Source organism: Ciconia boyciana, chromosome 3 (assembly GCF_034638445.1).
Source record: "Ciconia boyciana chromosome 3, ASM3463844v1, whole genome shotgun sequence".
Taxonomy (NCBI): Eukaryota; Metazoa; Chordata; class Aves; order Ciconiiformes; family Ciconiidae; genus Ciconia; species Ciconia boyciana.
In genome coordinates, this window is record NC_132936.1 from 58916885 (window position 1) to 58929631 (window position 12747).

Below are 12747 nucleotides of genomic sequence, written 5' to 3' on the forward strand. Positions count from 1 at the left end.
GCTCCAAGTTTCACAGCAAGGTTCAGAGCCATTTTTGTCCTGAGAGCCATGAACTGAGACATGGAGCTTTGAGAAATGGAGCTTTGTATGGAGGATGTACAGGAAGTAGCAGGAATTTTTACTGCAAATAATCTAAAGCACAAGGACACTACATCCCTGGCTGCAGAGTTTTTATTGCTGAGTCGTTCCACCAATTAATTCCACTGACATAATTTTCTTCCATCAAGCTCTCAAGTTGCAATATTCAGAGTGTCCAGGGAGCCTAGAGACATCTATATTCATTATGAATTTTCTAGAGGATGATTACGTAGAGGTATTAAAGGTCTGTGGCCCCTATTTCCTATTAGTGCTGCCCAATGCAAAATATGTACTCTTGGTCAAGTCTGAGAAAAAGAGTCACAGGGCTTCCACTCACATCTCAGCTATATCTAGCCCCATTGATGCCCCTCACAGCTCCTACTGACAAAAGTTTACGTAAATGAGAGTGATGGACTTGGTAAATGGATATTATGGAAAGAGCTATTTCTGATTTAAGGAAGAAATCCCGTTTTTTGAATAAGTTTATTTCCTCTCAATCTGAGTAGCTCACATGTAGATTGTTGCATATTAAGTGTATATTTAACACCAACAAAAATTGTCATTTCTGAAGTAGTAAATGTGGTGGGTTTTCTCCCGATATGTACACAGCTAAATTAAGAGGCAGAGCAAATAATTAAATAGGAACTTATGCAGGTCTTTTGCACTGTAAAATATGAACCCTATCTGTTAATTGAAAGTACTTATTTTTTTAGCTAGGAACAGTAACAGGACTACAAATATCCATGGATCAGCTGCATAAAGAGGGATCATAATATGCATGAACAGTGGGTTACACAAGGAAACACAAGGTGGTTTTGATGCTTCAGGGTTGACTACAATATGGAATTCAAGTTCAATTGACTATTGAAAAATCTATTGTTATTGTTACTGTGTCTTGATAATGTAATTAATGCTATTTTTTTTCACCAGAAGCACTAGTCCTGGACCATATTTTGCATACAGGGTGTAAGAGATATGCGTACAAAAAGACCTCACCTTCAAAAGACTGCAATGCCTTTACAAGAATGAAATAGGGATATATGCAGATGGCAGAGTACAAGATGACAAAATCAGTCAGCAAGACAAGCAATGGACTTTGCATTTAGTCAAGTTTTTCTGTAGACTCTATGCAGAAGTGGGGCTTTATGTAGTACAAGGAGGAATCCAGTGAGCATGAGAAATGTGAATTAAAGCAGTGATGTGCTTCTGAATGGGAAATTCAGGTAAAAATTTTTTCCTGGGGGAAAAAAAAGCAGCAGCATAGAATAGTTTTTTTGGGAAGTGATTGGAGAAAGAGAACAGCCCTAAAGCAAAGAAATATCTTAGATGGAATTATTTATTTCTGAATAAGGGGTGAGGGACCAAAGACACCAGCAGAAATCCAAGTAAGATTTAACAGAGATCAAGAAAGAGGTGTTTCAATCTGAATTGCCTCTACCAGCTTTGACAATGTCTTTGTGTTATTCTCATGGGACATCAACTAATTCTTGGACAACAGGGGGAGGGGAGATAACAGAAACATGCTAACAATGCAGCACTTGAAAACAGGCCTGGTAAGACCAGTGTGCTACTGTGCCAGTGCTGAGTGGAATCTAAATTTAGGGATGCACATGAGTTACTGGGCATAGTGTCATGGGGATGACACCCAGGAACTGGAAGAGGAAGGTGCTCTAAGGGTTTATTCTCCGTGTTGCTCCAGATGCTCCATGTGCTTTTGGAAACACTGACTCTGGAAGGAATTGTCAGCTCATCCCATCCCCTCTGAGAAACTGAGGTAAGGAGGGCAGCAAAATACAGCCACCGGTACTTTCCTGTGGAGAGGCATGTGTATAACAAACACTAACTAGTGGGACTGAATGCCAGAAGTTTGGAGATGTTTTGGTTCAGATAAGCCTTCTAAAGTTCAGATACTTACATGAGGCTTATCTGCATTTATCTAAAACCCTGCTGTCAGGAAATCTCAGGAGAAAAGCTCTTGTGAGAGACTTTGAATATTGCCTGGCTTTGTGAAATACTACAACAGCTTTTCTTGCCTACTGATCCTGGTCCTGGCAGAAATGAGGAGCAGCAGAGATATGTGTGTACTCACATGCGAAACAGAACAACACAAACATTAATTTAGCTTTTCCTGAGAAAGTGTAATTCAGACTGAGCTCAATAACTTCATTCCAGGTAAAACTTCATTCCATTTTTCTGCAAGTATCTCTGTACACCTTCAGCTGTCACCAGCATAATTTTCAAAGACCGTTCCAAAAAAACCTCCAAGTTGTATTTTTAAAATTGTATTTCCTTATTAATTTTGAAGAGATTATGGTTGTTCTTCCTTTGTTTTAATTGGTGACTGAAATCCTTTCCCTGCTGAACTCAATGAAAGTTTTGCTGTTGATTTCAGTGGGACCTGGATATCCTTTTAAATATTGAAATAACTCATCACCTTTCAGTTTTTGATGGCAGTTCTTTCCTCTTTGCATGTTGCTTAGGGTGGAGACTGACAATGACTAGTCGGTTGCGCTTTTGATTTTAAACAATTTTACACACGTTCACACAATAAGGCCCCTTTAGGGTTACAAACATTTTGGAGGAATTAAAAAAAATGCAAGGAAATGTTTCTGCTTAGTTTAGAATGTCATGGAAACTCATACTTTTAAAATTAAATCTAAATTTCAAGTAAAAATTGACCTAATTTGTCTCTTTGAAAAAAATCCCTTTCTGGGGTAAGAGTGTCCAGTTATTTTCTCTATGAGAAATAATTTTGTCTTGTCTCATCCAAACTACTGAAAAGTCAAGAAAGATCAAAGAAACCTGAACAGTATTAATCTAAAGTTCTTAGAATTGCTTATTTTCACACACAAACACATATACGTCCGCGCGCACTTGCACACACACGCACACGCTCATGTACTCTCTCTAACTTACAGGTGAGTGCTTAGGCCAAAATTAAGTGCATATTTTGCAAAGCTCTGTTTAAACCACACCATTTCATTTCAGCAGAGTAATGCAATACAATTTGTTCTCATATTGAGCAAGTGAAAGACTAATGGGGCACACAGGTCATTGGAGATATAGTACAGCCTGAAGTCCTAGGCAATCTCTCCAGCCTGATTTTGCTTTTTGAAACTGCTTCACTGCAAATCCCAATCTGAAACACTATTTGACAGCTTTGAAGATTGCTTATGGAGATATTTTTGAGGTCTGCAGAAAGTATGTAATAGCAATATCATGCTTGAAATTCCTAGTGCTTTCATGTGACCCACATAAGTGTTCCTCATTTCTTCCTGTAGTGATTATAAGCTTCTTTTTCATGGCTCTGTTGAATTAAGCATCAAAAAGGTTCATTAATAGCATGGGGCCATATGTTGCCCTCACTAAACAACGCAGTGGGGAGCAAAGGAGTACAAATACCAGTGTAATGAAGCCAGAGTATGCATGCCAAGGGAAAAAAGAAGGGGCATGCCAACTTCCATGACAAGACCAGCAATAGAAACTCCATTGGACAATGGCCAATGGCAAATATGATGCAAATATGATTATGATGAAGAATTAAATTCCCAGGGGAACACTGACTTCTTATGGTACGAACTTCCCTAGCAAAAGCCAAACCAACACAGCTAAGGCAGCAGGGTTAGCCTTCTCCCTCCTTGTGCCTGACATTCTTACTAGGCAACACGAATCAACATCAGCACCAATTGTGTTGCCGGTGCTGGGAAGGGTTTTGATGATGCTTTTTATGGGGCATGCTTTTGAGCAAGAACGTCTGAGGTCGAGGAAAACGGGATGACCAGGCTATGCAGGACCTCTTCTGCAAGGGTTTCCCTTTTCTTTCCAAAGAAATGTGGAATTTCTGCCTTTGAAAGCCCAGAGAATCTTAATCCAAGTAAGTATTTTCTATTTGCAGGTGCAACATATGCAAAAGATTATTGTTTTTCTGTAACAGTTAAAAAACATTTTAAAAAGTTAAAATAATCTTCAGAGTTATTTGGTTTTGTTTTATTGGGTAGATTTTGGTGAATATTTATTTTTAAATGCATAATCTAATATTGTAAATTGGATTATTATTAATAATAATGAGGAAACATAGTAATATGTCTAATCAAAATATACATATCTTTGTACATATTTTTTTTACATTCTAGTAAGATTTTTTCACAATATCTGTTTAATTTTTTCTGTCTTATGCTAGAATAGAAGTCATACAGAAGACCCTCATGTCATTAAGTAAAATGTCAAGGGCTTTCTGAAACAGTGAAGGTTCAGGCTTTTTTCATCATAGCTAAATCATTAGCGTTTACTGCTTAGATGTCTAATCTAAATCATTAAATAACTCACTTTGAAAACTTGTGCATATTATTCAAAGGTTTTACTGTCTTCAGTACAGACTCATGGAGATGTAGGGCCCATGTTTCTCAAAGAAACTTGTTTTTATGCTGTATATACAGTACCCTGTTAAAGCTACCTAAACTGTTTCTTCTAATAAATTAGAATAAAACCTAGCCCATTCTATTGTGATATATCTGACAGAAACATTTTTCTTATTTCTTTTTATTCTCCCTTGGATTAAAATTTATCAGAAAGTGGATTTAATCCACAAACCATGTCAGTATTATTAAAGATGTTCTAAATTTGGAGAAAACTTCAAAATTCTGCATTTTAAAGGTTTCTGTTGTATCTTGAATCACTATCTTTCACCAGAATAATTTTTTTAAGGCTAATTGATTTTACAGTACAAAAAAAAAAGTTTTTTATAGAACAATCTGTGTACAGAACAGAAGAAGGCCATTGACGGACTGTACAGAGGCAGATTGATTTGTACAAGATTTATACACTTCTATACATCAAGGGAGCTTTGTCAAAATTTATATTGGCTTTAGTAATTTAGATACTCTTGGTTATATCCCCTAATGTTATATTCATGAACTGAGGTATAAACTAGAAATTCTTCTTAAGATAGTGTACATTTTATACAGCAACAAAGATAGATGCAGATTTCTATTTCAATGCCAATTTAGCCTCCGCAGGAGTTTTGGAGGAAGTTAAACATATTTCACAGCAACTCACTTTACTCCACTCTGCAAAATCCGTAATTAGAGGATTCAAACAGTGATCTAGAGAAAATATTTTTTCCTCAGAGATCCTCTGAAGATATTACAGAGATTTTAAATTTTTATTTTTTACCTCATTTAATATCACAAATGCCAGAAAGATGGCAAAGAATAGCCAGTATACTTTAGCTAAAGGAGGGGATTATTTCAGAGCCCATCACAATCCATTAACAGGTCAGAATGGTTATGTTGATGACTCTTCCATGATAAACACTCTCCCACTCAAAGACACAAGCACAGATTTCTAGGACAATATAACCTGGAAAATCATAATCAGATACAATGCTGTTCAAAGTTTGTGATACAATGCTCTTCAAAGTGCAAAGGTACAAAACATACTGTCTGAAATCATGTGTAATATGCATTAAGATGCCTTCCACTGAGAGAAGGATTTTGATACAGGCTTCTCACAAAGGTGCTGGGATCTTGTCAGAAAGCAAAGACATGCTATTCTGGAACAATTAATATGAAGCCTTACTAATAACTAAGCCTCGGAGCTTAGTTTCGAAATTTCTTGCTTAACTGCAGCATCTTCCTGAGAGATTACCCTGCCATGTCAGATAGCGTAACATGGGAGGACTATCAGAACGGAGAGTCCTTCTCAGGTGAATGGGGAAATGGAGGAAGCTAAAAGCTATGTGAGTTGAGAAAAAAAGTCAAGACCTGAGAGAGAGATTCACAGAGAATCAATGTACACTGCAGAGAAGTTTTAGGATGTCAGTGGATAACAAAATACAAGAAAGCTAGAGTTAAAAGAGTTGGAGAAGACTACAGTCAAGAAAGAAGCATATTAAAGTCAAAGGTCAGATAGCCATGGAGAACAGATCTGTTCAAATTACAGCCTGCACCAGCATCCTCCCTAGATGGCAGCATCAGAGTGTCAGCCAAGCTGAGAGCTGCTTCCAAGTGCTTGTGAAAGCTCCAGAAAAAGATAAGATAAAGAATTTAAAATTAGTTATTTTACTTCATGGTTTGCCAAACAAGGTTTCCAAGCTTGAAGTACAAGTAGAAGTTATGTATCGATGTCTTTCTCTTCACAAATTCCCTTTCCATCTTTGTCTTGTTTATTGTTACATGATCTTTTGTCTTATTTTGTTTTGTTTCTCTTCTGTTGGTGACCTGAAACTTCAAACTCTTCATTGAACGTTGAGTGTAAGATCTCAAGACAGCAGTGCTTTTTGAAAAAAACCAAACCATCATGAAATAGGAGAGCAATGATCTGTTCTTTTCACTTCTGACCAGATGACTACAAAGCATTTTGCTTTCCGACCAGGAGATATCTGAAAAGTTGAATTTACATGCACACACTTCAATGCAATTTATTGCGTACTACTAGAGTATAGTGTACAAATTGGGATTGCCTCACATAATGACCCCTTTTCCAAAAAATTTACTGGGGAGTTGAAGGAAGAGAAAATGGCAATGACAAGGAGAGAAAGGTTGAGATTTAATACATAATAAGAATATGCTGTTTTTCTAAGACCTCACGAATTCAGCAGGGCCTAGTTTCTACTGGGCATTGGATACTATCCAGGAAAAGCTTTCTATTTGAAAGTATTAAATAATCTAAAAATGTTAGAGACATCTGGCACGTATACTGCCACTATTTTCACCTTATCAGAAATCAGGAATGGTCCAAGATTACCTAAGAAGGCAGTGGCAAAACAGGGCAATAATGAAAACATCTCAATCTAGAAAAAGAATAAAACCTTTTCAGCCTTTACCAGCTGCATGGTTTTGTATCTAGTGTCTGAATATCACTGAGTTGGAAAGCCTAGAGTCTAAATAGATTGGTTTCATAAATTTTCTCTGTGACAACCCTTCTGTTACTTCCTACGGTTTTACCTTTTTTCAGAGCTGCTTGCTTCTGTCAAAGGCTGGGCCAGTCCTTCCATGTTATATAAAGTACATTTCTCAATTAACAAATGCTTGTACTTGTTCCTTATTCTGAGAACTTATTATACTATCTTCAACTATATTTAGATAAGAAGAATCTTTTGTTTCAATCTGTCCCTTCACCTGATCAGTGATATTTAGTGATGTACCAGTCATAAAGGTATTAAGCATTAAGAAGTCACAGACAGATGTGTCTTCAACTATTTCAGAGATTTAAATTTCTCAGCCTACTCCTCTTTTTGCCTTCTGACATAGTGCCAAATATTCCCATAAATTACTTAATTATTTTCCCCAGGGCTGAAATAAAGCTTCAGGGTTTAGGGTTCCTAAAGGCACTGTGGCATATTTTCTCATATATGGAAACCACACAATAGCGCAATGTAACAGCTTTTCACAGCAGCATTTTGCAAGTAATTCTTCCTTCTTCAATTCCTCCAAAACTCTTGCATTAACAGCATTGTATGCTAGTGACTGGCCTTGAGCCTTAAAGGAAATTTAGCTGTATGATTCTGAGCAGATGATCTGCCCCCAATTTGTTTGCCAAATTTGTGTCTAATTTACATTCACAATTACTTCAATTGCATGCATAAATGAGCTAATGAAACACACAAATGTGTAACTGGTCATAAATAGTCATTGCCATGTGCAATTGCAGTAATTGCATGCTTCTCATGATTTTGAAAATCAAGAACTTAATGTTAATTTGATGCTAGTTCATGTTGTATAACAGTTATATTTAAAGATTAAGTTTATCACTCAGCAAATACATCAGTCTTTTTCTGTTATGTCTTTTTTCCATTATGGTTAATTGGTGAATAACAGTATTTAACATCGCAGGGACTTCTTTTTCCTAATAAGCAGAGTTCAAATATTTCCCTAAAATAAGCAGGACTGCAAATCTATTTACATAATATATTGTGTCACAATAACCACAGTTTTATATTCCTTTAAACAGTGTGTTTATAAAGAAATATTCATTTGAGGTAAAAGAGATTTTGGGGAAAGAGATAATAAGTCACGTAACTATTTTTATCCAAACATTCTTATTCAGAATAATCACATTACAGAAATATCTACTTAATTTAACTCTTTGTTTTAGTCATAGGTTCTGCCAAAATCTAACTCATTTTCTGTTTCCAAATGCAGGCAAATCTTGTAGCTCTTGTTACTTTTTATGTTGCCATCCCATCTGTTTTTCTCTTAGATTGCAATTGCTTTCTGGATAACATAGAACTAAGGCCTCTGTGAGAGAGATTAGCAAGTGCCATGGTGTGACTGAATGACTCCAATGTATTATATGAAAATGGCTATATAATTGCACGAAAAGACTCACATATTTTGTACTATTAAATTGTATGGTGTAGAGACCAAGAATGTGTATTGCAGTAGTAGTTTTAAGTCATCGGACATAGTCCATTTTAAAACTAAAATGCATATTTCAAACATTTTACTGATATGATTAGGCTATAAACAATATCATTCAATGCAGGGGTTAAGTTTTAATCTTCTGAAGGTAAGATCTGACTTTTTATTTTTCTTTCAGTGGTTTTAATAATAGGAACAGGGTTGATAAATGAAGAGCCAGAAATAGTGTGTTAATTATTGCAGATAATACATAGAAACATTATGGAATAACAATAGCTGAAAAAGTAATCCAAAATATATTAAGAGGATAATGTTGATTATGTTTACAGTTAGATGGCAACTTATGGCTGAACACCGTCCAAAGCATTTTACAGATTGGGCCTCGATCCTGTAATTGATTTCACTCAGGAAATCCCCTGAGCCATCTGTGGGACTACTATAAGGAATATTTAGGTCTTGTCTTGCAAATATGATTGTGCCATTCATGTCCCAGGCCTAATTGTTTGATCAGTTTTGTAATATAGGTTGTATTTATAAACAAAATCCATTAGAACAGAGAGTCAAGTTAATGAGTAGAAGCCAATAAAGGAGGAAAAAACTCAAACTTGCCTTCAATAGCTGCTGGTTTCTTTCTTGGACTATGTTCTAGAAGAAGATGAGGTGGTACCATTTCCTTATGTCCTGCACATGAGTATACAGGTTAAAAAGCATAGAAAATGTATTCACTAACAGACTGAGCAGATTCACTGGGAGGCTGAGTTCCCTTCAGAATTGTTCACGTTTAAAATATTACACTGCGCATAAAAGCTATTATCTTCCAGACACCATAGGAAGGAAATGTATTTCTCAACAAATAAAGTAATTTATTTTTAAGAGACACATTTTAAATCAGTGAAGTCCAAGTGACTCAAGCATATGCTGAAATGCTTACAGTTCTATTTTTCTTCATTAGACTAAAAAACTCTGAAGAATAATACTGTGATAATAAGGTTACATATTCATGATGCCTCTTCTACGGTAAAAGCTTATTTTCTTCTGTCAAACAAATGATCTTCAGTTGTTCCCTCAAGTCCACTTATTATGAACTTCTTGAAACACCAGTAAAAATTATTATGTTTCTCATCCTTAAGCATTATTCTTAATTAGCTGATACCAACCAGGTCATGCATTGTAAACACTGACGAGGTTCTGATTCCAGCTGCTGACTGAAACACCTCTATTCTCTCAAGAGTGTTGAACTGTACTCTCGAGTAGTATTGAACTGGGACTTTCTGTACTGTCTTAGCCTATGTGCAGATACCTGCTTTATCCAAAATATTTTTCACTTCTTTTCCTCAAAGATTCACAAACAGATCTATTGCACTCTTATATTACTTATGCTTCTTTTCTGGTTTATAACTCCTGTTTGCAGTCTCCTTATTTACTTTTAATTTATTTCTCTGACATTTATGCTCAGTAGCTATCATGTCATTGTCGTTTGGAAAGCACAATTTATTGTGACCTGTGAAATGAAATTAAGTAGTTAAATATAATATCGCTTCAGTCATATGCACCAGCATACATTCACTGCACCAGAGTCCACATGCAGTCAGGCTATTAAATCTTAGCTCCAGCTCCCCATCAGAAACTCAAAGCCATGCCTCATGCTTGGTGATAGACTCAGAAGAGAAATTAAGATCTTAATGAGCCTTGGAAACTGCAGTATCATACTTACCCCTCTCATTTTACAGAGGTATGTATACTCATGGGAAATGCATGAGAAAAACATCATCTTGAAGACAGCAGTGGGATTTGAGCACCATGGTCTTAATGTTATTGCATCTCATCAGCATATGTACAATTGCAGGCAAATGATCTGCAAGCATGTAGTTTAGTTCATCCGGTAATTTATATAAAGTATCACACACGGAGCCGCTCGAACTTGATTCACATGCCTAAGCCACTGACAAAATGTCGACACATTGACAAATCAATGCATTGAAGGTGCTGTGCAACAAATGGTAAAAGTCTTAGGTTTTACATGTATTTCCTGTCTTGGCAATAATCACAAGTGGATATTTACCAATCTCATTACAGAATTACTCTAGCCTTAAAATGAACAGTAGGCAAACTTCAGAAATCCAGATGTCTAGCATGATTTTTCAAACACTTTATGTCTGAAAAAAAATTGTATTGAAATTGCAAACTGAGCTAAGGAGATGCTGAGTACCATTTGTTGCCAACGAGAATAGAAAAGTTATATCCGTAACCTCTGTCAACATACAGAAACTTCATTAATTGAATTCCTAGTTCATAAGGAAAACAAAAACAATATAAAAATTAACGAAGAATGGGTAAATAATCTTTCTGCTAGTTTTGATTAAAGTTCTAGACTAAAGTTTAGGTCTTTTTCTTTCTTTTCTTTGTTTTTGCCTAAACTAGATCGCCTATCCCTAGATGGAAAAAGTGATAAACTTTATAACTTGGGCTAATTGTTTTGTGTCAAAGATGATAAAGGGCAGTGGCTCAGAATGTTGAGTAGATCAGTAATGAAGAAGGATAGTCAATAATTTGGACTGCAGTGTGTTATCTACTGTGTGGGGCAATGATCTAACACCTCTAGGTCAAAGTATAGGCTGGCCCCATTATCTTCCTGTTCTTTGCCATAGAAGCAGTTTTCTAATGATTGCACCAGTGTTAGTATAATGCCAATGTGAAACCACTTATTGCTAATGACTTGTCAAGTTCTATTTTATAGTTTTACAAGTTTTAAGCAAATCATTTATTTCATGCAAATTGACCACATGATCCAATATGAGAGCGTTTTAAGCGCCAAAAGCTTAAGCTTCACAGATCAAAAACTTTCCCTTAGGCCAGAATGTTTGTTCTGAGCAGGTTCCCATCCACTCTGATAAAAAGCTTCTTTAATGTTTCCATGTGTTATTAAATGTCTCTCTATTCACTTTGATGGGAATGCAAAGGACAGTAGCTGAATAAATATTTTATCCATTCTTTTGATGAAATATGTTAAAGGGGATATCCTAAGACAAATTTCTTTTTTCTTCCTTTTTCTCTCTGTAAGTTATAAAACACAAGTGGTTTTCTGCAGCACAGAGAACTCATAAATAGAAATGAGGAACTGGCCTCAACAGATCAGACCATTAGGATTAATGTGTCTACTACCTTGACTCCAGCAGTGGCCAGTTGGACACATATCCATGATGTAAATGAGAGGCAGGCAGGATGTTTTTAATGATCTCAGTGGACAATCAGATTAGTCCATGAATCATGAGAAGTCATTATACAGATTACCACTGTTATTATTGGACATACAGTTATCTCCCTGCTTTAAAAATGTAGCCACAGAAGAGCACTGAAATTTAGTGTCTGCATATTTATTTGCTTCTCATTTCAAATGTAGTCTATTTTTCCACTATGAGATAAGCCAAAAAGGTTCATTTGACTTGATTTTTTTTAAATTAGTTTTATTTCTCCAAAAGACATAATTGCAAACACAAAAATGTGCAGTTTTCTATGCCTAATCTGTCCATGTAGTTGTGCCACAACATTTCTATGCCTAATCCGTCTATGCAGTTGTGCTACAGATACCTCCTTCCTATATGATATCGTAAACAACTCTCTGACAACAAATTACAGCTGATGGAAACCGAAATAGTGAAATGTTTTGACTTTAAGCTCATGGGAATGTGCTCACCAGGAGAGAAAGTGTCACACTAAGACATGAGTAGCTTCCTCCACTGCCTGAAAGGAAAGAAATATGCTGCAAAGATGAGTAGAAGGTTTAAGACACTAGATGGTAACAGGAATACTTCATTGAAAATAAGCTACAGTCCTTAAGCTCTGTGAAAATTCTGTCATCGGTGTTTATTAAATCACTTGAGATGTCATGAAGAAATTAATTCTGACTTGGTTTATGAATATTTTAGATTTTATATTATATGATAAGGAATACAAGACAAACTTTAATTACCTTACTTTTCTCAATCTAGGAAGTGTCTTTCTACACGTGTCAAAAATGTCATGTCTGAGCATTGAGGATAAATTGATTTCTTATGATAACAGCAAATCATGTGGGTTTTCTTTCTTCCCTGATCTGCCCAGTTCAATTTGTCTGCAGTGACCTTAATTGACCTAGATAAAGTCTCTAAATTTATCTTTCTAATGCAAAAGATCATGGGATAAAAGAAAATCATAGAATCATAGAATGCTTTGGATTGGAAGGGACCTTTACAGGTCATCTAGTCCAACCCCCCTGGAAGAGCAGGGACATCTTCAACTAGATCAGGTTGCTCAGAGCTCTGTCCAACCT

At 36.0% G+C, this 12747-nt stretch overlaps 1 protein-coding gene across 1 annotated transcript in view; it reads right to left on the bottom strand.

Annotated features, from left to right (window-relative positions):
- TRDN (triadin) overlaps positions 1–12747 on the bottom strand; it is a 201736-nt gene that overhangs the window by 120568 nt on the left and 68421 nt on the right. Inside the window, exon 12 of the mRNA XM_072857718.1 lies at positions 9048–9119. Within this exon, the coding sequence (XP_072713819.1) occupies positions 9048–9119 (72 nt within the window). The remainder of the gene's footprint in view (positions 1–9047; positions 9120–12747) is intronic.